This window comes from Dipodomys spectabilis, unplaced genomic scaffold (assembly GCF_019054845.1).
Source record: "Dipodomys spectabilis isolate Male_0828 unplaced genomic scaffold, ASM1905484v1 ptg000080l, whole genome shotgun sequence".
Taxonomy (NCBI): Eukaryota; Metazoa; Chordata; class Mammalia; order Rodentia; family Heteromyidae; genus Dipodomys; species Dipodomys spectabilis.
The window spans coordinates 3683005-3709341 of NW_024870757.1; the positions used below are offsets into that span (position 1 = coordinate 3683005).

The 26337-nt window shown below is 57.0% G+C and overlaps 3 protein-coding genes across 5 annotated transcripts; all 3 read right to left on the reverse strand.

The window, feature by feature from the left end:
- Positions 1-263: 263 nt before the first annotated feature.
- U2af2 (U2 small nuclear RNA auxiliary factor 2) lies at positions 264-17835 on the reverse strand. 2 transcript variants are annotated; one of them, XM_042683155.1, is made up of 12 exons: positions 17631-17835; positions 13569-13704; positions 12842-12886; positions 12450-12553; positions 11992-12143; positions 10616-10732; positions 9922-10060; positions 5755-5834; positions 5560-5682; positions 5187-5273; positions 4681-4929; positions 264-1004 (listed from the first exon to the last, which is right to left on the reverse strand). In XM_042683155.1, exons 1-12 carry the CDS (start codon positions 17677-17679, stop codon positions 870-872), a joined length of 1416 nt encoding a protein of 471 aa, XP_042539089.1. In that variant the 5' UTR covers positions 17680-17835; the 3' UTR covers positions 264-869. The 2 variants fall into 2 exon arrangements, with proteins under 2 accessions (XP_042539089.1, XP_042539088.1); XM_042683154.1 differs by having other exon boundaries at positions 5175-5273.
- Positions 17836-19407: 1572 nt separating this feature from the next.
- Positions 19408-24057, reverse strand: Ccdc106 (coiled-coil domain containing 106). Of its 2 annotated transcripts, none has more exons than XM_042683248.1 (6): positions 23834-24057; positions 23031-23099; positions 22751-22858; positions 22497-22673; positions 20636-20857; positions 19408-19751 (listed from the first exon to the last, which is right to left on the reverse strand). In XM_042683248.1, the coding sequence occupies exons 2-6, from the start codon at positions 23059-23061 to the stop codon at positions 19435-19437; spliced, it is 855 nt and encodes a 284-aa protein (XP_042539182.1). In that variant the 5' UTR covers positions 23062-23099; positions 23834-24057; the 3' UTR covers positions 19408-19434. The 2 variants fall into 2 exon arrangements, with proteins under 2 accessions (XP_042539182.1, XP_042539181.1); XM_042683247.1 differs by having other exon boundaries at positions 23830-23873.
- A 950-nt stretch (positions 24058-25007) lies between these two features.
- On the reverse strand, positions 25008-26012 carry Znf581 (zinc finger protein 581). Its single transcript, XM_042683200.1, has one exon. The coding sequence runs from the start codon at positions 26010-26012 to the stop codon at positions 25527-25529; it is 486 nt and encodes a 161-aa protein (XP_042539134.1). The 3' UTR covers positions 25008-25526.
- Positions 26013-26337: the final 325 nt, after the last annotated feature.

Sequence of the window (26337 nt, forward strand, 5' to 3'; positions counted from 1 at the left end):
GGGCTCCGCCAGCGAAGCTGCCGGCAGACATCACTTCCGGCGCGCCGGCACTTAGTGGAAGGGTGCCATGACGTCACTTCCGCAGCAGGCGGACTCCTTTTGGGCTCGCGCCTGCGGCCAGGCCAGGTGCCTGCATCGCCTCCGCCCCCATGGCGGGCGCCCCCCCCCACCGCGCGCCCGAGCACACTGCACACCTGCGCCGCGTGTTGAGAGCCCACACACAGCCACCCCCGGCGGGCCAGACAGCGGACACACAGGCTCCGTAAAATACAACAAAATGTTTAATGAGCAAATTCGTCTTAGCAAATATGAAACTGCCACAGAGAGAAGGGGGCAGGGCCGCGGGGCTGGGGCTGGAGCGGGGCAGGAGACTAAGAACCAACTACTTAAGAAACCAGGGCAGAGCCTGGGGAGGACCAGAAGCCAGAGGGCAGGAGCTGTGGTCCGGCAAAGGAGAGGGGGGCACGGAGGGCCAGACAACAAAATTCAAAATAGTTTGGCCATAAAATATAAACACGCTATTTTCCTATCACAGGGAAGAGGGAAAAAAGGGTATAAAGGGAGGAGGGACTGTTTGGGGAGGGGCTGCTGGGGGGGGAGGGGATCCTACTGGCCCTCCTGTGCACCCCATCCCACCCCTTCCCTCTGTGTCTGTGTGGGTGCATGTGTCTGTGTGGGCCGTGTGCACTTTCCCAGCCCCCTCCCTGCCCTGACCCCCACCCCCCACCCCCCTTAATTGCTGCCATTCCAGTTGCTGCCGGCTGTCATTCGGCTGTCACTCCTCTGCCCATCGTCTTCAGAGGGGAAAAGGGAAGGACAGGCCAGGGATGTCCCCAGCCAGCCCTGTCCCCACCCTCCCCCGGCCGCCTCTACCAGAAGTCCCGGCGGTGGTAAGAGTCGGGGTCACAGTATTTGGTGACAACCACTCTGTTGGCGAACTTGCGGCCTGTCAGGCCCTGCATGGCTTTCTGGCAGTCAAACACAGAGGTGAACTCCACAAAGATCTGTGGGAACAAGAGGCAGGTCTGTAAACAAGGCTCACCCCCCTGCCATCTGCCAGATCCATCCCAGACCAGAATGGGTATAGGAATGGAGGGAGAAAAGGCCTCACCACAGGCTGCAGAAATGGACCCTCTGAGCAGTTTGAAGATGTTCACCCAAACATCCTCCAAAACCAAAAGAGCACAGACATCACTGAGAGAGAATACAAGCATGCCAGAGAGCCCCTGAGCAACACAGAGAAAGTGGCAGGCCAAAGGCAGGCTCAGGGGCAGAGAGGAGACTCGTGGGGAACAAGTCCACTGTGCAGAGGACTCCTAGGGTCATGTTCTCCCCAACAGATGAAAGGAAGCTCAGAATTTACAATTCAACCCCACACTGAACTGCCGGGTGTCAGTGGCCCACCGCTGTAATCCTAGCTACTCAGGAGACTGAGATCTGATGATTAAAGGTTGAAGCTAGCCTGGACAGGAAAGTCCATGACACTTTCTCTCCAATTAAACTACCAAAAAGCCAGAAGTAGAACTGGCTCAAGTGGTAGAGCACTAGTTTTATGCTAAAAATCTAAGGGTCAATGCCTAACATCAAATGAACAAAAACCAAAAAACTTGGACCTTCCTCTAGGTCAACCTTTTTTGTTTTGGGCCAGTTCTGGGGCTTAAACTCAGGGTCTAGGCACTGTCCCTGACCTTTTTTGCTTAAGGCTAGGGCTCTACCACTTGAGCCACAGCACCACTTCCGGCTTTTTCTATGTATATGGTACTGAGGAATCGAACCCAGGGCTTCATGCATGCTAGGCAAGCACTACCACCAAGTCACATTCCCAGCCCCTTATTTAGATCGGTTGTGAGGCTTGGACTCAGGGCCTGGACGCTGTTCCTGAGCCTCTTTGTATTCAAGGTTGGTACTCTACCACTTGAGCTGCAGTGCCACTTCTGGCTTTTTTGGGTGGTTAATTGGAGATAAGTCTCATGGGGACTTTCCTGCCCCAGCTGGCTTCAAATTGTGATCCTCAGATCTCAGCCTCCTGAGTAGCTAGGATTTTAGGCGTGAGCCACTGGCATCAGGCAGGATTGAAGTTTAAAGCCAGCTCAGACAGAAAATACTCCAGACTCACATCTCTAATTAAACAGAAAATGCCAGGCTGTGGGAGGGTATTAGCTATGAACAAGAAAGCTAAGCAAGAGCCCAAGATCCCAGAGTTTAGGTCCCAGTACCAGTGCAAAATGAATCACTCTTTAAATAAGAAGAATTGAAAGGGGGGAGGGACTGGTTGGGTAGCAATGGTTCATGTCTGTAATCTACATACATAGAGGTTGAGATCCAGAGGATCATGGCTCAAAGCTAAACTCAAAAAGTCCAGGAGAGCCAGGCACCGGTGGCTCACGCCTGTAATCCTAGCTACTCAGGAGGCTGAGATCTCAGGATCACAGTTCAAAGCCAGCCGGGGGCAGGAAAGTTGGTGAGACTCTTATCTCCAATAAACCACCAGAAAACCGGAAATGGAGCTATGGCTCAAGTGGTAGAGTGTTCGCTCACCTTGAGCTGAAGAGCTGAGGGACAAGCACTCTGGCCCAGAGTTAAGGCCCCATGACCAACAACAAAAAAGTTCAGGAGAGGGGGGGAGGCTGGGAAGGGATATGAAGGGTAAACAAAGGAGGAGGCTGCAATGCTTGATAAGAAATGTACGCATTATCCTGCCCATGTAATTGTAACCCCTCTGTACAGTATGTTCACAAAAAAATTAAAAAAAAAAAAGTTCAGGAGAGTCCATCCCCAATTAACCAGTGGGGGGGGGGGGGGGGGGGGGGGGGAAGCAATGCTCAAGTTGGTACAGTTGCCAGATGGGAACAAGTAAAAAGTAAACCCAGCGAGTTCAAGTGGTCCTGACTTACACTTCTGTAACACAAAAAGAAAAAAACAAAAAAACTTTGGTAATCAGATTCAAGGGGAGAAGTCTTATTTGGATGTTTACTGAAGCAAATTCTTAAAGACTTTATTGAGAAAGGAATACTTGAATACAGATTAGGCAGATAAGAATTTAAGATACTCAGCCAGGCGCTGGTGGCTCACACCTGTAATCCTAGGTACTCTGGAAGCTAAGTTCTGAGGATCATGGTTCAAAGCCATCCTGGGTAGGGGCAGGGAGGGGCAGCAAAGTCCGTGAAATTCTTATCTCCAATTAACACTCAGAAAACTGGCGCTGTAGCTCAAAAGTGGCGCTGTAGCTCAAGTAGTAGAGTGTTAGCCTTGAGCTGAACAGCTGAGGGACGGTGCCCAGGCCCAGAGTTCAAGCCCCACGACTGACCAAAAAAAAAATTTTTTTTAATAAAAAAAAAAGAATTTAAGATACTCTCAACAAATGATATTGTGGTTTGGGGGGGGAAGAACCTCCCCGGTACTGGAGATTTTCTCCCTGGTACTCAAAGCCATCATCTTGTACCATTTGACCCATGCTCTCAGACTTTTTGCTTCTAGTTTGTCTGAGTCTCTGGCTGAGTCATCAATCTTGAACTCCAAACCATTTGCCCATCTTCCAGAGTAGAATGGCCACTCTGGAAGATGGGAATTAAGCTCTGGACCCACCACACCCACCTCCCAAATGGAGTATTTTTGCAAAGACCACCTGGTTAGAGTAGTGGTCCTCAATTAGAGGCAAATGTGTTCCCAGGAAATATTGAAAAGTATCTCCCATGCTGTGGGCTGTCATAAAGGGAGTTACAGCACTGCTGGCATCTAGCAGACAGAGGCTGGGAATGCAGGTAACATAGCAAAAGCCTCAGAACAAATGTTAATAGTTGACAAATCCAGATAAACCAAGTGCCAATGGCACACCTGTAATCCTTGATACTTAGGAGGCTGACATCTGAGAATATCAGTTGAAGCCAGACTGGGCAGGAAAGTCCATGAAGCTCTTAAGACAGTGCCCAGGCCTTGAGTTCAAGCCCCAATACGAGAGAGGAGAGAGGAGAGAGGAGAGAGGAGAGAGGAGAGAGGAGAGAGGAGAGAGGAGAGAGAGAGAGAGAGAGAGAGAGAGAGAGAGAGAGAACGCACATAACACTATAAATATGCCTGTTAAATTGTGACTATAGCCAGCACTGGCGGCTCACGCCAGTAATCCTAACTACTCAGAAGGTTGAAACCTGGCTTCAGTTTGAAGCCAACCTTCATGTCCATGAGACTCCTATCTCCAATTAGCCACCTGAAAACCTGAAGTGGTAGAGGTTAGCCTTGAGCAACAGCCAAGGCCCTGAGTTCAAGCCCCATGACCAACCAAAAAGAAAAAAGAAAGAATTATAACTCTAACATGCCAGTCATACTATTCACCACCTTCTGAGGAGCTGTGAGAGGCCTGCTTAGCCAAGTACAGCAAAGAGGGGACACAGCATGGTGAGCTGCGAGGAGACAATGCAGGAACTTCGGCAGTGGCCTGCCCCCTAGGTTAGGGTTAGGGAGGAGGCAGGCAGGCAGAGGGCCTGGCACACTGGAGACACACCAGCGGCAGCAGGACATTGGGCATTTCTCTTCACACGTGCCCTTGCAGTCACAAGGGAGAGGCAAAGCCAAGTTTTGAACCATAATCACTTCAATACAGAACCCAAGCTTTCACTTGGGGGCCCTAGACCCCCAGAAGCCCCAGAGCCCGAGAAGAGGGTGCACACCAAGCCAGGGCACACTGACCTTTCCACAGCCAGGCACCTCGACGCCATCCACGGGCCGGGGGATCTCGATGGACTTGACAAGCCCGTACTTGCTGCATTCATCTCGCACATCCTCCACGATCTCCTCGTACTCCTCATCATCCAGCAGCTCCTCAGGCAGCACCATGTTCATGAGGCACAGCACCTCCGTCGGGTGGCCCCCCATCTGTACCTGGGAGCTCATGAGGCCCGGCACTTGCAGGGTCACAGGGGTCTGATTGATGGTGCTCTGTGGGCCAGCAGAGAGGGCAGGTCACAGGGCGGCTCCTAGCAGTCTCCCTCCGCTCAAGCCTGCACCCCTCACACCCGCCAGGGAAGACTTCCTGCACTAAACGCCATGTACCCATTTCCCCATCACTGGTCCAGTACTCCCCAAACTCATTCCCTCACAAAGGCTGGAGCGGAGCGGGAGAAACTGCCCCCACCAGCCCCTCCCAGCCCCAGGGTCCCTCTAGCCAATGGAAGATGACGTGCCGGGGGGCTCACCAGCGTAGCATTCTTGGCGCCCACACTTGCCCTCTGGACAAGCAGTTTCTTGTCACCCAGCTGCATCCCGTTTAGCCCCGCAATGGCCTATGGTCAGAGGATGAGGGGAGGGAAGGGAGTAGAAGAATAGGTCAGGACCCAGAATCCTGGCACTCACCCCTAAACTGGGGCAATAGTGGGCAAAGAGGGGAAGCCAGAAGAGGTTGAGTTTGGAAAGAGCCAAAACCAAGAAAAATGGGGTGAGCTCCACCACTGGGCCTTTCTTCTAACTGGCCACTTCACCCAATCCCACCCCAAACCCAGAGGGAGGAAGCCCTCAGCTTAGAGTGGGGTTGATGAGAACAGATGTAGCAAACAGGCATGCAGGGCTCACCTGATCCGTGACGTTGATGTCCACGTACTCACAAAAGGCGTAGCCCTTGGAGAGCCCTGTGGCGCTGTCCTTGACCAGATTGAAGGCCTTGAGAGGCCCAAACGATGTCAGCAGCTCTTTTACCTACAGCAGGCCAAGAACCCATCAGGGCTATGTCACACAGAAACAGGAGAGGCTAGGAGGGACGGGGGTTACCTGGTCATCATTCAGATAATTGGGCAAGCCCCCGATGAACAGCTTGTGCGCAGAGTCAGGGACCACAGTAGACACAACTCCTGAAGAAACCAAGTAGAAAGAATTCGATTTGCATACAGTGTCATCTCCAAAACCAGGGGGGCCACTCTCCAGCTCTGACTAGAACTCGTTTGCTTGTCAGGTAAAGGCAGGAGAAGCTACATCTTTCATGCATCCCTTGCCATAGGAGGCAGGACCAAAGCTCCTCAGAGCCATGTCCCAGGCCAGTGCTATCTGAGGACCCAAAGAGCAGCGTACTCTACCCCAAACCCAGATATGCACCGAGGGCACCTAGAGACACATCACATACTGCACTGCTGCCTGCCACTGTGTGGCCCTAGCAGATCACCTTGGCTCTAGACATACTGACCAAAACAGTCCCCACAAAGACTCCACCCACACCTCTCACTGACAACTGGCCAGGCATATCCCTTCTCCTCAGGGTCTGAGTGTCATGGCATGACACAGCACACAAGGAGCTGAGGGGTTGCCAGGAATTTCACAATATACCTCAGTGTCAGTGGCCACCATCTTGGTGGTAGCTGCTGGCTGATTCTAGGATGCAGTGTTGGGGATCCATAGCAGGGTCACATAGCCCCAGTGCTGCCTCTACACTGAACAAGCAGCTACCAGATGGTCTACCCTAGCATTCGCAAGGCTTCACAAATCTTAGCACTTCATTCTTGGAACTAGCCATTAAAGCCCAGCACCCATCCAGCATTGACTCCCAAGTTCAAAGCCTAGCTACATGGCCTAGCCTTCCTCAGCCACCCCACACCAAGTACAATTGGCCCACACCACCTCATACACACCCTGGAGCATACTAAGACAGGGAGTGAGGGGAAGCCCAGAACTAAGCCACTGTACCACATGCACCTCCAGCAGCAACCCAGCCAGGTCCAACCCAGAGCTAGAACCCAGCAAGGGGGTTCAGTGCCCACAGGGAACTCGGCCTGGGTGCCACCAAGATAGGCAGGTAAGATGCATGCTAGGTTCAGGGACACATACCCAGTGCTGCCACCAGGCTGGGCACGGGTCAGACCAGCAGCTCAAAGTGTGCAAAGCCCTCGCTTACAGAACACAAGGACTAAATTGAAATGCCACAAAAAGCAGCAAGGCAGCTTCCAGAACCCAACCCAACCACCTTCTCCACATGCAGCTCAGCAAACCCAACTATGCTTCTCCACATGCTGCTCAGCAAACCCAACTATGCCTCCACAGGCAGCCCAGCAAGCTCAGGCATCTGCTGTGCTCTCTGGCAGCTGGGCCCCAAACCCAGGCTGTCAACCACTGTACGAAATTCCAAGGAAGCAGCACTGGACAGAAGGCACAAATGAGACTCCCACAGTTCACACCAAGGTTGTGCTGAAGGGAATGCCCTATACCTCAGGATTCATCCACAGCAGCCATGAGACAAGGCACATATACAAGCACAACCTGTGCCACTGACAAGGGCAAGCTCAACACCAGCACACCAGGGCACTACATCAATGGTGCCAACAGCTCCAATCACCTTCTCTGGACACTGCTTTTGAGCGGGAATGCTCCTGAGCTCCACCACTCAGAGGGACAAACTTAGATTCATGTCCAATGCCCTTATAGTAAGGTAAAGACAGCATCTTTCAGTTTCTACAGTATTTTTTAAATCAAGGTCTGCTTACTTTTTAATCCAATGACTATTTCTCCTGTTGTCTCTCTTTGCAGTAAAATCGTTCTCTTTGGAGGAAGGAGAACAAACAAACACCAGCTGGCCAGGAACTGGTAGCTCACACCTGTAATCCTACTTGAGAGGCTGAGATTTGAAGACCATGGTTCAAAGCCAGCCCAGGCAGAAAAGACTCCATGAGACTTTTTTTTTTTTGTCGGCCATGGGGCTTGAACTCAGGGCTTGGACGCTATCCCTCAGCTCTTCAGCTCAAGGGGAGCGCTCTACCACTTGAGCTACAGCGCCACTTCCGGTTTTCTAGTGCTTTATTGGAGATAAGCGTATCATGGACTTTCCTGACCTGGCTGGCTTTGAACCATGATCCTCAGATCTCAGCCTCCTGAGTAGCTAGGATTATAGGTGTGAGCTACCGGCGCCCGGCCCCATGAGACTCATCTCCAATTAACCACTCAAAAGCCAAAGTGGTGCTATCAAATGGTAGAGCATTAGTCTTGAGCACAAAGTACCCAGGCTCTAAATTCAAGACCCACAACTGACAAAAAAAAAAATCTGTCTGTCTGTCTGCATTCTTTCTTGCTTGCTTGCCTGCCTGCCTGCCTGCCTGCCTGCCTACCATATGCTAGCAAAAGCTGAGCTGGAGAACACTTAGCTTGCAGTCATAATCACCCTGCCTGCCACCTGCCCCAGCATGATACTGTGCCTGCCCTGCCCAATCACAGGCAGAGCTTACACACAAGCCTCTCCAGATAGATACATCCCCAAACCAGATTAATTACTGAGCTTCCCACCACTTAACCAAAATAACTACCTACGGGAAAAGCATCACAAAACCACACAGCCAAACCAGGTGCAGTGGCATTCAGCTGTAATCCCAGCACTAAAGGCCTAAGGTAGGAGGACTGAGAGTTCTAGGCCATCCTGGATTACACAGACTACGCCAAAAAAGAAATCAACATTTCAAAAGTAATTTGCTTAATTTTGACATCTGTCTTTAACAGAAAGGTAAAACACAGGAAGTAGTACCAAATGGCTGATCTCATGACCTTGAACAAGGTCACAGATAATAGGCCTTACTGGGTACCAATACAGGCTGGAGGCAATTGTGAGGCTACTTCAATCCCAATACACATGTACACACATGTACACACACACACACACACACACACACACACACACACAGCTGGTGACCTTGTACTGTAAGACCCAGACAGGGCTGGAAAGGTGGCTCAGTGGTAGAGTGCTTGTCTTGCATGCCTGAGGCCCTGGGTTTGATTCCTCAGCACCACATAAGCAAAAAGAAAAAAGCCGTTAGTGGCACTGTGGCTCAAGTGTAGAGCGCTAGCCTTGAGCTGAAGAGCTGAGGGACAGCGCCCAGGGCCAGAGTTCAGGCCCCATGACCGGACCCCCCTCCCCCAAAAAAAAGAGGACCCAGACAGTGTACCCAGAACAGAAACCTAACTGGCACATAAGTAATCACCAGCAGTGGTAGGCAATTTACATAATCCAAAGTGGATTTACCAGAAGCAAAACACACACACACACACACACACACACACACACACACACACACACACACACACACACACACAGCCCCATCCTTACGCAGTGTCAGGCACCACACTTAAGAACATGTTTCTACAGAACTGAAAAGGCAACTGTGCTCCATTCTCCAGGGCTCGCAGTCCAACCTGTGTGGACAGATTGCCTCCTCGGCATTCATATGGCCCCCCTCCACAATGAAGGGTCCTCTTGGTTTCCACAGGGGTCCTGTGCTGAGCCCGAACTGGTAGCACCTCACACTGTACAAGGCCCAGCAGCCTGAGACTCCGGCCTCCCCACAGCTGAGCTCCAGTACCAGCGCACCTCCCACTTTTCAAGCCCAGGTCCCCAGCGACACCCATCCACTGCAGGGCTGTTAGCAACTACAGTCTGCAAGGTAGTGAACTACACTGCTGCATGACTGACACTACCTCAATCCCTCATTTCAGTCACCCTCCATGATGAGAGGTACCCAAGTACTCAGTTAACAACTGTGGCTGTTATCACAACACTAGTCTGCTGGTACCTACCTAGAGAAAGTAATACTAAGCCCAGCTGGTTTTCAGCCTAGGAACTCAGGGTTCACAACACACACTGGGAGACAGGCCATGAGTGAGCCCCTAGGGCTCCAGACCTCATGCCAGTAGCTGTGCAGAGGTCTGCCAAGTTGTACTGCATTGCAGACAGGCACACATCACAGTGACATGCCCCCCACCAGGACTGTCACTGGTACTGGCTCTATCACTTACAAGCTGAGCCGCCTCAAGCAGATCACAGCTCACCCCAGGTGGGTCCCAGGGACCACCCCTGACACACTGGAACAAACATCTGTAGTTCTGAAGTACACCTGCCGCTTGCCAACTAGTGCAGGCCACGCTCAGGAGCAGAAGGGTGAACATGGCAAACTGGGTGGGACCACTCACCAGGCACATAGACAGAGGGGTTCTCCGACATGCCAGGCAATGGCTGGTAGTCGTGAGGCCTCCGGATCTTCAGGGACTGGCCCTGGAAGATGATGCCATCAAAGGCCATGGCCTGGGTAGTCTCATCCACTGAGCGGAACTGGACAGAGAGAAAGAGAAGTACAGACTGTCACAATGTTGAACAGGGACAAAGCGATGACAGAGGCTGGCATGGGAAGTCAGAGTCAACTGGTAAGGTGATGCTGACGCCAGAACAGTTCATAGCAAGTAAGCGTCCTCAACAAGCATGAAGCAACCAGCATCACTCCAACACTTCTTTCCCCTTTTATGCAAGTACCAGCCCAAGCAAAGTTGGAAACCTAAAAACAATGTCCTTCACTAGACAGAGACTGACAGGGAAGGTGACTTCAAAACATTAGCTGGCATGAACTACTTGAATCTGGGCACCAAAGGAAGCAAGAGTGCATTTGTTCTGGGAAGATCAGTGTGGCCAAAGCAAAATAAATGGGCCTGGAATGGTGTGGAAAGACCCAAAAGATGTTCAGAGGCCCCACAGGTGACATGGATGCCCAGGGAAGGCAGACGTGGGAGAGGAGTTTGCAAAGCTAATCCCTTGCAGGCAGAGGGAGGAGCTGAGGGGTAGACAGATTTCCATATCAAACTCTATTCTGACTCTCATCACTTGCCAGCTCACCTCCAAAAATGCAAAATTCTTGTCTTGATTAATCTGCACGGCCAAGACCGGGTTGCCAGGGGCCTGGGTCAGCCCCCCCAGGCGCATCTGGGCGTTGAAGAAATCCATCATGGCCTCCTGCAGAGGGAATAGGAGACAGGGAGGGGACGGGGAGGGAGGTGGAGAGAGGAGGGGAAGGGTGAGAGAGGGAGACACAGAGGGGATTGGGGGCAAGGGGAGAGGGACAAAGGGAGGGTGGGAGGGGACAGTGGAATATGGGTCAGGGGTGTAGAGGTCAATAGTAGGAACAAAAGCAGAGGAAAATCAGAAAACAGGAGAAGCAGTAGCAAAACACAGCGAAGGATGAGAGATGGAATGGGCAGACAGGATGGGGAGGTGTCGGTGGAGAGCCAGAGGCCCCAACAATCAGAAGAAAGGACAAAGATTATTATGCAAAATGATGAAGAAAAAACAATAGGGAAAAGAAGAAATACACAAAAAGTAAGACAAGATGACAAAAAGAACAGCAGAACCAACAACATAATAGGGAGGTAAAAGAAATGCAGTGAACAGGATAGATGAGCAGAGAAACAAATGACCAGGACAGACGGAGAAAGGAGGAGGTGGCCAAGTGCAGGGGAGGCAGGAAGGAGTAGGGGGGAAGGGACAGGGTGGGAGGGGAGGAGAAAAGAGTGATGTGGAGGGTTCTGGCCCTGGAGTCCGGGGGCTGGTTTATCAAATGTAGCAAAGTGCAGGTTGAGAAAGTCAGAATGGACCTTACTTGCCTTCGACGATGGTAGCAAACTTTGTTGCTACGAGGGATCTCAGCCCCACAATATTTCACTTTAAAGAGAAATGGAAACAACTCTTTGATCTCGGGATTCTCAGGGGTGCCACGGGAAGGGGTGGGGGAGAGGGAAGGGGGGAGAGGAGTGGTGGGTAGGGGGGAAGGTCAGGGCAATCAAAAACAAAAGAACAGCAACCATGGGAAGGATGTGGGGAAAAGGATGGGGACAGACGGCAGAAAAGGAGAGTGTGTCAGAAAAACTGCGGGGAGGAAAGGGGGACGTGCGTCTGTGTGTGTGTCCGAGTCTCCCTCTCTGTCTCTCTCCAACACGTAGGTATGACATGTAGGTGCAGCATGTGTGTGCTTGAACCCTGGGTTGCTGGAGGAGGTTGAGGGAAGGGAGACGGTAGAGGGGAAGAGGAGGGAGGGAGGGGCCACCCCCAGCCCGGCCCCTGGCTGGCTCAACTCCATCGGTCCGTCTGGGAGGGGGCCGGGGGGTCTTGCAGGAACAGAGTCTGACCCGTGCAGGTTTGGGGAAAGGGAATGGAGGGAAGGGGAGGAGCAGGGAGGGGAAATGGGGGAGCGGGAAGGGGGAGGGGAAGGGCAGTACCTCAGTGATGCCAAAGGGGATGTTGCCCACATAGAGGCGCCGGGCTTGTCTGGTCATCTGGCTCCCAACCACGGGAACCGGTGTCGGGGTCACAGCCAGGCCATCAGGGGTCATGGTGGGGAGAAGGGCTGTGGCTGGAATCTGACCCGCAGCTTCAAATGGGATAAAAAAAAAAAGGCAGAAAAACACATTAGGGCAGCCCTCAAGAGGAGCACCAGACCACCCAGCACAGACACTCCACCGCCCCCAGAGCTCACAATCACCCGTGGGAACTGCTGCTTCCAGGACCACCTGGTTTCCTAAAGGGGTCTCCTCCTTTCCCCAACTCACCTCCACCTCTAGCAGGGACGCAGAAGCCAGAGGTCCAGCCCTCTCCCTGCTTCCTCAGCACAACCCGGAACAGCTAACTGCAAGAGCACGGGGCCCTTCCCCCGCCCCGGGAGCCTCCTGGGGCCTACCTTGCATGGCCTTGTACTGCATTGGGGTGATGTGCTCAAAGCCAGGAGGAGGCACGTCCCAGTATTTACGGACCTTCTTCTTCTTCTCATGGCGGGGGGAACGACTGGGGGGCGAGGGATGAAGAGTGGGGCAAGGCTGACAGGCAGAACCGCGGGCCCTCCCAGCCCCCCTCCCTGGGACTCCTCCCACACACACAAGCTCCACCCACTGGGGGGAGAGGACACAGTCAGAACCATGCCCAGGCCTGAGTTTGGGGCACTGCTTTCAAAAGCAAGAAGACACTTTCCCAGTGTTCAGGCCAGAGTGGACGCAGGCCAGGAAGGGCACACAGGACATGAGGAAGGTGAAGGGAGTGGACATCAGGGCAGAAAGGGCAGGAAGAGAAGCTCACATCAATCCACCGTGCTCCTCTTTAGCGCCTCTGGTCAAAGGTTTGCTGGGGGGTGGGAGGGAAAGGTATGGGAAGGGGTGACTGGGGACCCTCTTCCCCACACACCACATCTCCCCCCAAAAGGGCTCTAAACCCCAGGACTGGGGCAGGACCGAGGTGAACAAGCAGCGCAAGCCCCCTCGATCCTGCCCCCCCCCAACAGTCCCATCAACAGGAAGGAAGTAAGGACAGGAAGGGGAGGGGACAGGCCACTCGACAGGAACTATAGCCCCTCTATGAATCCTACCCTTCCCATCCAAGGCAGCAGAGAACAGAGGAAAGTCCCTGAACTGAAAATTACATCTAGGCTATGGATACTGATGCCCCCACATACACTATGAACCCCTTTTTCCTCGGCGGCCAGAAAGAAATAAACCAGAGTGGCAGAGAAGCATGAAAAAAGAATCAGGAGCTTGGGCCAGGAGAGAACAGCCTTTGGGAGAAAGTATTATAATGCATTCCCCTCTCTCCAAATAAAAGAACGAACTACCACCACTATCAAAGAAAACTGAAAGAAATCTCAGGAAGAAGGGAGAAAAAATAAGTTCAAGACAGACCAAGAGGTAGGTACACAGATACCAGCCCCCAGGTACACAGAGAAAGGGCCACACAGGGTCTGGACTCTGCAGCCCAGCTGGCTGCCAGTGCCCACCTCCCGGAGCGGCCCAGCCAGGGTGCCCATGGCTACCTTCTGCGCCGCCTGTCCCGGGAGGCACTGCGCTGGTCCCGGTTGCGCCGGTCCCGGCTCCGGCTCCGGCGCTTGCGGTCCCGGCTCCGAGAGCGGCTGTGACTGCGTTTCCGGTGCCGGTTCTCCTTGTCCCGCTCTGGGCAAGGGTGAGAAAAAAACACTAGGATAAGTGGAGGGAAGATGAAGGCCCAGCCCACCCTGCGTGCGGGTGGCTATGCCCCGAACCCCAGGGAGGCCACCCCCTTAAGCAAGGATTCGGAGGGAGCAGACAGACCTCCTAGGCCCACCCCAGAGTCCAAAGTCCACAGGGACTCTGAGGGAACCAAGGGGAAAGGGCCTGGCAATGCCCCAGGGGTAGGAGATACCTGAGGATGCTCAAGAGGAGCTGAGGAGCCAGAGAAGACAGAGGAAGCTGGCTCCTGGTCCCCCTCGAGGGTTGAGGGGCCTGACCCCAGGGTCGTCCCTGAGAGGGGCAGGGATAGAAGCTGGGGAATCTAGAGACCTAATAACGTTTTCCTGAAGGGACCCAGTAACCCCTCAGGAAAGATCTCTGCAACCAGTCTAAACCCACAGCCCCGTCTTCAGGCCCAGGCAAGATCTGGTGACCCCAAGAAGCAGGGAAACTCAATCCTATCCTTCCTGGATGGTAAATAATGCAAGAGAGCAAGCCTCCCCTAAAGAGGCCTCGCCGAGACGGGAGGGATCCCAGTCCTCAGTCTTGTGCAGGGACCTTGTCCTGTCCACCCTGCTCCCTCGGCCTCCTTTGAGCTGGAGGTCAGCCTTGCTAGCAAAACCTCTTCTCCAGCCAGTGTAAACTGTGATCACCATCACACTCATTTCTTCAATCCCAAGGCAATTACCCATCCATTGAGCACCAAATAGACTTAACAGTTACCACTCTAAACAGTAATGATGATGGCCAGGCACAGATGGCTCACACTTGTAATCCTAGCTACCACTAGGCTAAGACATGAAGATCAAGGTTCGAAGCCAGCCCAGGTAGAAAGTCCCTAAGACTCTTTATCTCCAACTAATCACAAAAAAAGTCAGAAGTGGTACCATGTCTCAAATGGTAGAGTTGTTAATCTTGAGCAAAGAGCTCAGGAACAGTGCCCAGGCCCAGAGTTGAAGTCCCAGGGCTAGCAGAAAATATATAGAGAGAGACAGAGAGAAAATAGAGTAATGATAGTCTCTGGGGATCATAGGAAAGGCAAGGAAAATATCAGTTAGTCCCATTTCCTTACTTATTTCTCTGATTGAATAAGAACTTTTTATTAACACCACAACCATTAATGGGAAAGAAGCCAGAAAAGAAAAATGTTTGTAACAAACATCAAGATGTTTCCTAACACCAGAATCTCCACTAAACAGCTTCCCATGCACTTAATCCTTACTCTGCTTTGGGATAATTTCTGAAAGCTCACATGCACACAAGGAAACAGGCAAAGAGAGATCCCAACTACCTAAGCCCTACTAACCCAGAGTAGATAGTAAAAAAACAAATACAAATGTCAGTGCTTAGGCAGCAGGTCAGGCAGACCCTAGCTACAACTACTGTCCGTGGGACTTCCCCTTCAGAGCCAAACAAAATAAAAAGTCTGTGGTCAGAAGGAGAGCTGGGGGCAGGCAAGCACTGGGTAGGAGAGTACAGGCAGAGCCCCAAGTTCAAGCAGCAGCTGGGGTACCACACAGCCAAGGCGGGCAACCTGTGGGTCACAAGTCCCTCCTACAGCTCAAAACAGACCAGCGTTGGGGCTGGGAAGGTTGCTCAGTGGTAGAGCACTTGCCTTGCATGCATGAGGCCCTGGGTTTGATTCCTCAGCACCACGTAAGCAAAAAGAAAAAAGCCAGAAGTGGTGCTGTGGCTCGAGTGGTAGAGCTCTAGCCTTGAGCTGAAGAGCTGAGGGACAGCACCCAGGCCCAGGGTTCAGGCCCCACGACTGGACCAAAAAAAAAAAAAAAAAACAGACCAGCAAACGGGAAATTGCAGAGAAGCAGCATTGGTAGGTAGCTCTCCGGGTGTCCAGGACACAGACAAGGCAGTTTCCAGATAGACCAAGGTCACTGAAGAGGCTAAAGCCGAAAGAGATATAGGAAGGCTGGCCCAAGGACAGGGTAACAGGAAGGCAGAGCTGGGCACCAAGGAACTTCAATTTACTCCAAAAAACTAGGTGGTGGTCACCTTGTGGGAACAGCCCCACCAACTCCTGGGTACCAGGTCTCAGGTTTGGCATTCCAGCACCAGCAGCAGACCTCAGGAAAACAGAGAGCAGGATATCTTTCAGGACCAGCTAATGCTGTAGCTATACCTACTGGGTAGTAGGTATAGCTTGCCAGCTCTGCCAGAGTTTGGAATAAAATCACAAATTTAACCTTTAAATACTTCTCCACTTTAAATCAGTCACACCACCCTACCCAGGTGTTCCAAGGTCTAGGCAGAATTGTTTGAAAATTACCTTTCCCTGCTGTTCTCCAATTCCAACACCCCGTCTGTGAGCCAAAGACCCACTTTTGCACTCCTTGAGATTTCACAAGTATCATTTATTCTTTAGCATGAACCAACTATATGTCATACATACACTTTACTCTTTTTCCCGTTTAATCTGAGATCTGGTGCTTCTATAGTTGGCTAAGAGACTTGGGATTTTCTTAACTTGGTGAGCCTCTTTCTTCCCTGGTCAAGTGAAAACAATTTTGCCTTTGGAAGGCTGTTACAATGATTATTTTAGAAACAACTGTATCTTCACGGCTTTTTTGGAGCAAGTAACTATAGCTACACTATCATCCTTAGTAATCTCAGAAAAATAGTAACAAAGTGGCGATAGTCGGAGTCCACAGATTTTTTTTTTTTTTAAACTATGAAAGTAACACCTAATAAGCAACAATGTATCTGCATCCAGGTGTTCTCAAACTCAAAACCTTTACACCTTCTGAATGGTCAGCCCATCAGGGGCGCTCAGTTAAAGTCACTTCTCCCTTCAGACATTCCCGTCCTCTCATGTCCTTCCTTCAGATTCAAACAATTCTCAGTCCCTTACTCGGTTTTCCAAATTCTAGTGAAGAACTTAAGGGTCAGGAGACCCCATCCAGTTCCCAAACCTCTCTCCGCCTACATCTATGCACTCGAGGTCCAACACAGAGCCCGGACACTTCGGGAGTGGTGAACGGCTCCGGCGCAGCCCCGGCTTTGTTCTGCCGCCGCGCGGGGTGCACCTGCACGGCCCCGCCGCGCACCTTCGCTCGATGCCGGCTGTGGCACTCCCTCCGCTCCGCTTACGTAAGGCCTCGGATCTCACGTCTACTTGGCGCCCTGAGCGCGGGGCGGCCAGGATTTGAGGGGTGGCCTCAAGCCGAAGGCACCGATCTTCCCCTCACCAAGGACCCCGGGGCACGCGGGGCGTGCGAGCGCCCGCAAACACAAAAGGACCCCCGCTTTCACCACGGGCGCCGCGCGGCCGGAGGCCAGGGCCCAAACGCCCGGCCCAAGCGGGGCCTGCAAGGTCCGGAAAGGAAAAGGGCTACAAAGGGACCCCTACGCATGAACGCCCCGTCCCACGTGAGGAAGGAAAAAGGGGGGGGGGGCCCCGTCCTCACCACCGCCATTTTGGAAACAAAGGGGGCGTGGAGACGGGGCAGCGCGCCCGACCGGAAGCGGAAGTGCCAAGGCAGCGGGAGAAAAGGATGGGATTACGGCCCCTAACTTCATCTCCTTTCCATAAAAAAAAAGGAGGGGTTGGAGAAGAGAAAGGAAACAAAAGGGCGAAACGCGCGTCCGAAGACCTGGCGCACCTGCGCCCAGATACCGCCTCCACCCGGGCCACGTGGGCACGGGCCCGCGCCGCGCGCATGCGCCGCGGGCCGTGTCCGCCGCCCCTGCGATCGCCGCGCGCGGCAGAACGCGGCGGTCACGTGTGCGAGGCGCGAGCCGCGAACCGGGGGAGGTGGGGGAGGGAACCCGGCGCAGTCCTTAGGAGCGGAACGCGAGGAGAAAATGGCGGGGAGGGGGGCAGGGAGCGACGCGAGCCGCCCTCGTCCCCGCCCCGCGACCCCGGCGCCCCTCACCTTGTTTGTTCTCGTTGAGCTGCCGCTCGAACTCATCAAAGTCCGACATGCTGAGACGGCCGCTCAGGGCCCCGTGCAGCTCCGGCCTCGCCTCGCCGCCCGCCCGCTCCGGCCGCTTCGGCTACTTCCGCTCCTGGCTTCGGCTACTTCCGGCCGCCGCCGGCGATCCGGCGCCCGCCTAGTCAAACCCACCGCGGCCCGCCCCGCCCCGGCTCCGCCCGCCCTCCCGCCCTCCCTCCCCGCGAGCAGCCCGTCCACGCCGAGCCCGGCTCCCACGCTCGCCAGCCGTTCCCCGACGGCAGGCCGCGGAGTTACGGGCGGCGGCGGATGTCACCGAGGACTCCGAAGCAAGGCCTTCGCCGGCTCCACGAGTTACGACAACTTCCCGGGGCCCAGCGCGTCAGCGATCGGCAGTCTCCGCGGGCGCCCGGGACTCTCGGCCTCCGACAACCCAAACCGTCCCGGCCGCAGGCCTAGCCGGCCTTACCCTGGCAGTCGCCCCCCCCCCCAACGAGAGTTCGCGCCCTCCCCGGAGCTCCCGGCGCCAACCCTCGGGCCCCTCCAGAAACCAAGCGCGACCCCAAGCTTCGGCTTTTTCCGGAGGTTCCGCTGCTCGCTCCGCCCCTTCCGGGAGAGCGTCGGCTCCTTCCGCCCCGGCCTCGAGAAGGCTCGGCTTCTTCCGTCACTGCTTCGGCTCCTTCCGGCTTCGAGATCCGAGACGGGAGGAAGACTGGGGTGCGAGGTGGGGCGCTGGCACCCGGTTCTCCCGTGTGGAGAAGGCAGAGAAGGGCCAGCCTCGCAGAGGGCCTGGGGCGGCGCGCTAGGACCACTCAGCTGCGCGAAGAGCACCCACGGCGGCGGTAGTCAGTGCCACCGTGTGCGCTTGCGCACCGCGGAACGGGATGGGGCGGGGAGGGAGGGGAAAGACGGCCTTGTACGCCTGCGCAGATATCTAAGGCGCGCCTCCCCGTAGCTGGGGATTGGCGGGTGTGCCCTAGGGCGCATGCGTGAGGTATCTATACCCGCCCCCCGTGGAGGTACCCAATTCTCGACGGTTAGGTGGGGCTGCCCTGGTCGCGTTGCCTTGGCAACGGCGCTCACGCACTTCCGCCCGCTCTGTAGCATTTGAGCGCCGGTGTCTCCGGCCGCTAACCCCAGCTGCTCTGGAGACAGAGATCCAAGGATCCCGGTTCGAGGCCAGCCCGGGCAGGAAAGCCCGTGAGACTCTTCTTTGTACCCCAAAGAAAGTCGGAAGTGGCGCTGTGGCCTAAGTGGTAGAGCGTCCGCCTTGAGCTCTGAGCAGCTCAGGGAAGCGTCCCAGCCCAGAGCTCACGACGGGCAAAAAAAGGCCTGCAGCCTTCCCGCCTACCCCTACCGGCACCCCGGCCCAACCCCGCTGCCTGGCGCTGCTGGCCCCGGCGGGCCGGCGCCTCCAATTTCAGGAGAGGGGAGCGTGTATTCGTGGGGCGCTCCACCTCCACCCTGACCCCGGCCGGCCGCCCCCTCCCAGAAAGACCTGGCGTGCCGTTTATTCCAAATGTTTATGTATCTTTAATTAAAATTCTCTGAATAATTCTCTGTCTCCCGCGGAGGGCGGGCAGGCGGCTTGTGGCCTCCCGGCCGCGGCCTCGGCGCGGGGTGGGGTGGAGACGGAGCGGCAGCCCGGCCTCAGGCCGTGGCTGCACACCTGAGTTGGGAAAGGGCGGTGCCAGGCTCCGGGCTGCACCCTCGGTGCCGCCCCGGCGCGGGGCAGGCGGGCAGGGCCGCGGGTGGGTGGGTGGGTGGGTGGGTGGGTGGGCAGCCATCACCGCTTGAAGCGATAGGTGATGGGCAGCAGCAGCTTGTTCTTCTTGAGCGCCTGCACCTTCTTGAGTGTCTCGTCGTCCAGCGCCAGGAAGCAGCGGCGCGAGTACTCAAGCAGGCGCTCCTTGGACGGGTCGAACACCCCCACCTCGGCCAGCTTCTCCGGGGCCACGATGAGCAGCTCGGCGATGGGCGTGGTCAGGGCCACCGTGTTGCGGTCCACGCGGTGGTGCTCGAAGGCCCGCGACATGCTCTTCAGCTTCTGGAAGGTTCCCAGGATCTTCTTGTAACGGCAGAGGACCCCGTCGGCATCCTTCACTGCAGAGCCAGGCAGGCAGAGAGGGAGAGGGAGACAATGGAGGACCGGAGAGCTTACCGGAAGACAGACACAAAGAAAAGCCACAGGCAAGAAAGAAAAGATCGAGGAGCCCGATTGGGGAGGAGGTAAGAGAACAAAACAAAGCATACAGAGGCAAAAGAGCAGACGAGAGAACCGCAGAAGGTGGGCGGGTGAAGGAGACAGGCCACACACCAAGAAAATCACCGGCTTGGCTGACCCTTCACTGCCCTTCACCCACACCAGGGCCATTTATTTTTTCTGTTGGTCGTGGGGCTTGAACTCTGGGCCTGGGCACTGTCCCTCAGCTCTTCAGCTCAAGGCTCTACCACTTGAGCCACAGCACCACTTCCGGCTTTTTCTGTTTATGTGGTGCTGAGGAATCGAACCCAGACGTTCATACACGCAAGGCAAGCACTCTACCACTGAGCCACCTTCCCAGCCCCCAAGGCCACTTTATGTGAAGCTACTGTGTAGGCTGTGCCGGAGCTGAGGTCCAGCCTGTTAGAGAGGTGCAACGGGTGACCCTTCTGATGAAGGTGGAACTTAAGCTCAGGGCCACCCATTGACACTGGAGATGGAGCCAGGTCTGGGGCTTGAACTCAGGGCCTGTGTGCTGTCCCTGAGCTGCTTTTGCTCAAGGCTAGCACTCTACCACTTAAGCCACAGTTCCACTTCTGGCTTTTTCTGCTTATGTGGTGCTGAGGAATCAAATCCAGGACTTCATGTGTGCAAAGCGAGCACTGTACCACGGAAACCCATGATGTGGTCTTACAGATGCAGAGGAAGGAGGGCCTCCCCAAGAGTCACACCCCAAATCCTGGGACCATCCCCCCTCCATGCCCACTGCATGCACCCCACTCACCCCGCTGCCTCTCCCGGACCTTGGGCTTTCCAAAGCACCTCCGGCCAGCACTGCCCTTCTGCTTCTGCCTCTTGCGCTCGCTGCCACTGCCGCCGCCACCCTCTTCAGAGGCCCCGCTGAGCGAGGAGGCTGCAGACTCGGGGTCTGAGGCCTCACCTCCAACTGCAGCCCGGCTGTCCCCATCAACCCGCCTGGCTCCTGGCTTCACCCGGCCATGGTCCTCTGGGGAAGAGATTCCAAAGACAAGGGTGGCCCGTTGTACCCGGAGGCCAGCCGGACCCCAGGGGACAGACCGGAAATGTTGCACATACCAGCCACCTACGTGGAGATTGGGAAGGAGAGGGAAAGGAGATGTGTTTTCCCAGGTGCTGACACTTGACTAGGACAAAACCAAGGATTTGCCACTAGCTTCCAATATGGAGCACATTCCCAGGGCAACAGAAAAGTGGGATTGAATCCCAAGGTACAAAGAGGGCCTTGGCTCGGGAAGTGGGAGGTGTCAGACCCTCAGAGAAAAAAAAGAGGGCTTAGCCTGGTGCTGGTGGCTTATGCCTGTCATCCTAGCTGCTCAGGAGTCTGAGATCTGAGGATTGTGGTTCAAAGCCAGCCTGGGCAGGAAAGTCCATGAAAACTGGAAGTAGCACTGTAGTTCATGTGGTAGAGTGCTAATCTTGAGCTGAAGAGCTGAGGAACAGCGTCCAGGCCCAGAGTTCAAATCCCTTGACCAACCAAAAAAAAAGAGAGACAAGGCTTAGTCTGGGGCTTGGGAACCCTTAACGATCCTCACAGAGGTGAGGTGCTAGCTGAGACCTAGGTTGTGTCCTGCAAAGTAAACTGGAAAAGAGATGGAGACTCCAAAAATGTCCCGAAGCCCTAGGGCCCAGCCATACAGCATGGCAAAAGAGACCAGGTCCAGATTCCTAATGGCAAGGGTCTTCAGTAATGTCAGCCACAAAACACTGCAGGCCTGTCTGCAGACTTTCAAGGTGTTACCAGCTGCAGCTACACCTGGGGGGGGGGGAGGGGGAGGGGATTTGAGTACCCCAAAATACAGGTGGTGGGAAGGCCTGGGGGGGGGGGGTGGGACACACATGGGAGTAACCAAGGTAGATGAGCAAGCCAGCCAGCCACTGCTTCCAGTCCATCAAAAGTGGCCTTGGGGGCTGGGAAGGTGGCTCAGTGGTAGAGCACTCACTTAGCATGCATGAGGCCTGGGTTCGATTCCTCAGCACCACATAAGCAAAAAAAGCCAGAAGTGGCGCCGTGGCTCAAATGGTAGAGCACTCATCTTGAGCTGAAGAGCTGAGGAACAGCGCCCAGACCCAAAGTTCAAGCCCCATGACTGGCAGGGAAAAAAAACAAAAGTAGCCTTGGCCTTGGGGTGTGGTTTCCACACCTGGCTGGACTCTTACTGGCCTGGAAATTAGAGCCAAGCAAAGAGGGTAGCCCTTCCTGGAACCCTGAGGCAGGGTTTGGAGTTATATGATGGGATATCCACTCAAAGAAGCCCATGGGGGGGCGGGAGGTCAGCGGGGAGACTTCTTTGGAAGAAAAGCTGTAAGGAGTGCAGACACTAGGTGAGTGGGAACACAGGTCCCTCAACCTCTGTCTTTCACGGCGGGGAAGGAGGCTTCCTGTGTGTATTCTAGCAAAGACAAGTTTGGGGTGGAGGTGAGGGGTCTTCCCCACAAGGTGAGGCTGTCTCCCCTAGGACATAGGCAGAGGAGATCTGAAGGGGGCCACAGGCCGCAGGTGTGCCGGACGTGGGGTCGGCCGCGTGGGCCAGACGCCACCCCGACCCGGCCAGCCCCACTGCGAGGCAGTCTGGGTGCGGGGCAGGGAGCACCGGCAGCGCCCCCACCTGCGTCCACCCGGGCAGAGGAGATGAACTTGTCCAGCTGGCAGCGCAGGAAGTCCCGCTCCTCCTCCAGGTCCTCGATGCGCTTCTGCAGCCACGAATTCCGCTCAACGGCCAGGTGCAGCTGCGCCCTCATGGCGGTCATCAGGACCGGGGAGGGCGACGAGGCCTCGGGGGGCCCTGCGGACGGCAGGGGCTCAGAGTCAGCGTGGGCAGCGCCCCCGGGGCCGCCCCCAGCGCCCCCCCCTCCCGCTCACCCTCCGCGGTGCCGCCGGCCGGGCTCAGCGTGTACAGCAGCTGCGGGTCCAGGTGCGGTGCCTCATCGAAGGGGATGGAGATCTCCAGACCGTCCTCTTCGTTCTTCACTGTGGAGAGAGGGTCACAGGGGTTGAGGATCACAGGATCGTCGGTCACCGGGGTCGAGGGTCATGGGGGCCAAGGGTCACGGGGCCCGAGGGTCACCGGGGTCGAGGGTCATGGGGGCCAAGGGTCACGAGGCCCGAGGGTCACGGGGCCCTGGGCAGGCCGCGGTCTCACTTGTCCGCCGCGGGCTGTGTCGGTCGTTCATGGCGATGTTGGTAGACCAGCAGCGGAGCGCCCGCGGCACTGGACGGAAATAGCGGCCACAAAGGAGGTCAGTCCGGGGAGAAGGGGGCCCGGGCCCGGGGGAGGAGAGGTCCGGGTCGGGTCCGAGGGGGGGGCAGGACCCGGGGGAGTTTGGAGGAGGGGTCCGGGCTGGGTCCCAGGGAGGAGGGGCCGGGTCCGAGGGAGGAGGGGTCGGGTCTGGAGGAGGAGGGGCCGGGTCCGAGGGAGGAGGGGTCGGGTCTGGAGGAGGAGGCGGCCCCACGGCGCCGAGGTCCGCTCAGGCCCCCACGGTGCAGGCCCCGACGCCCAGGTCAGCAGCCGAGGGAGAAGCTAGCCGGGGACCTGCGCTTCTGGTGACAAGGACGGAGACGGACGGGGGGAAGGGAGCCCCACATTTCGGGGCCCTTCCCGGGGTCACTCGGGCGGACCCCAGCCTGGACCGGAAGGACCCGCATCACTGCTCCCCCCTCCAGCCAAGAGCAGCCCTCGTGCCGGGGCCGAGTTCCCCCACCGGGGGATGGGCCCGCACCCCTCCACCGCCCTCGCGTGGGCGAGCTGCGCCCCTTCCCAAGAGGGGGGGAGACTGGGCGCGTGCGCATGCGCGCCCCCGCCCTTTGTCCCGCGAGTGGGAGGGGGCGGTCGTGGAAAAGTCCCAACAGGGACGTACGCCCAGGCCAGGGGTGGGCATGGGACCCCCTACCCCCCTGCCCGCACCCCTGGGCTCCGAGGACCCGGGGTCCCCCGCGCTCACCCACCCACACGCGGAGTCCAGCCCGGGGACCAGCAGTGCCGGGGAGCGTCTGCAAAGTATCTCGGGGAACGGGAACGAAGAGCCCGCCCACCCGTGAGCGGGCGGGGCGTGGGGGTGAGGCGTCCGGGATGCGGCCGGTGGGGATGATTGGGACGCGGGGTCTCGCACGGTCCGGCCGGGCCCGGCGCGCCGCAGCCCGGACTCCCGCGCCCAGGTAAGGCCCGCCGTGGCGGGGAGGCCGGAGCCGCACTTGCGCGATGGCCCCTGGCCGTTCGGCCCCGCCCTCCCCGCAGCCCTGGCGGGGAGCGTCTCCAAATTCCCATCCTGCGGAGCTGAGGAGGGGGGCCGGGGCGGGACGCGGAGTGCGGGGAGTAGAGGCCTTGACGGCCCCTTGGGAACCAGCGGCGCGGCCCGACGCCCCATCTCCCTCAGCCGCAGCCAAAGTTACCCGAGACGTGGGGCCAGGGCTAGGCGGGGGTGATTTACTGCCACCCCTGAAACAGTCGCGCCCCCCACCGCATGCTGGTGAGCAGGAGCTGATTCTAGAACAGCCGGCTATTTCCCACCCTACCCCATGACAGGCCCTCTGGGTTCCCGCCAGGGCTAGCGCTGCCTCTGAGGTCAGAGGGGATCACTAGACAGTACAGAGACTCCCACGGGGGGGGCGGGGGGAGCTCTTCAAACCCCACAAGAGTTCAAAGTTGAGAGGAGACCTGCATGTGCAGTGTCTGGCACAAACAAGCCATGAAAACACACCAGCAGGGCAGGCATGCATTAGGTGGGACACACCAGCAGGGCAGTTGTGCATTAGGTGGGACACACCAGCAGGGCAGTTGTGCATTAGGTGGGACACACCAGCAGGGCAGTTGTGCATTAGGTGGGACACACTGGGGGGCCTGAGGCCCAGCCCATCCTCGGGCAGCGGCTCAGCCCCTGGATTTCCCTGAGCCCCAGGGAGAGACACTGTGTGGTCAGGAAGACCAGCAGCCCTCCCTTCCAGTCACCTCAATGGGTGGCCTGCAGCTGCCCCCAGCCTGGGCACACCCCAGTGCTCTCCACCTAAGGCTGGGCCGGAGAATGTATTATATTAATGTCACTGGAGAAGAGTGGACTCTGTATTTCAAAACACTTGGAAAGAAAAACCAGTGTCCTGCACACAATGAAGGTGAGGCGTCGAACTGGCTTTACACACGTTTTGTGAACTTGTGTACTGTGTTATAATAAAAACTTAGGCTGGGGAACACTGCCTGGGTGACCAGGATGGAGGCTGGGGAACACTGCCTGGGAGACCCGGATCAAATCTAGTAAACACTGCTTGGTGACCCGAATCGAGGCTGGGAAACACTGCTTGGTGACCCAGATTTTGGGAGGGAGACAGGCCCCAGGCGGCACTCCCTCCTCCCCAGCCCGGCTGCCTAGGCCTCAGGGCTGAGGCCCTTGCTCCCCATGGCGGGGCGAGTCTCTGACTAGTAGACTGGCCGCGCAGGTCCAGGACGCCGACATCGGCCTGGACAGGTACCCCGCCCCGTGCCCATCAGCTTCTGGGAGGCCGCAATTTTCTACACCGCTCGGGCCTCGTGGCTGGACGGGGCTCACGCTTGGGCACAGTCCCGCGAGTGTCGGTGTCCAGGACCGGGGGAGCTGGGGCCGGGCGTGCGGGCCCCTCCGTCCTGCGGCCGCCGGGATGCGGGGACGGCTCACGGGTGCTTCCACCGCCGGTGCTTCTGCCGTGTGCTCTGCTCCGTGAAGCGGCGCGGGCAGCGCGGGCACTGGAGCGGGCACTCTTCGGAGTGCGCGCGGTCGCGCCGCGCTGGCTCCCCCGCATCCCGGAAGCGGCGCGGGCAGCCGAGGGGCCGGCCAACGCCGGCGCGGTGCGTGCCGCGGTGCCGCGCCAGGTGGCTGGCCCGCTTGAAGGCCTTGCCGCAGGCGTCACAGCGGAATGGCTTGGCCTCCGAGTGCGCGACGCTGTGGCGCTGCAGGTAAGACTGGTACTCGAAGGCGCGGGAGCACACCGGGCAACGGTAGCTCTTCTTCTGGCCGGCGGAACCCGGGGCCGCAGCCGCGCGCCGGGCCTGGTCGTCCACCAGCGCTGTGTAGGGTACGCCCTGGGTGTCAATGAGGAGGTAGCGGCGGGGCCGGGACGGGGACACGGGCCGGGGCGAGGCGGCGGCGGCGGCGGGCATGGCCGCCACGGGGGGCAGAGCCGAGGGCTGCGTGCAGCCGGGCGGCAGCGCTGGCATCCGGAGCTGCGTCGCGGGCCTGGCGGACAGGAGAGGGTGAGCGGCGGCCTCGCCGAGGGGGACGCACGGGATGCGGCCGCGCCTCCGTCCAGCCCTCCCAGCCGCCCCCGAGCCGTGCGACCCGGCTCCCGCCCTCCTCGCCCGGGATGCTGCCCTCAGCCTGCCCTGCGGACCGCCCAGACCTCGCGCCCGCCGTGGTCCAGGCCCGGGGCTAAGTGTGGGTCCGTCGCGGTTCCCCCCAGAGCCCCGGCCTGCCGCAGCCTCCCGG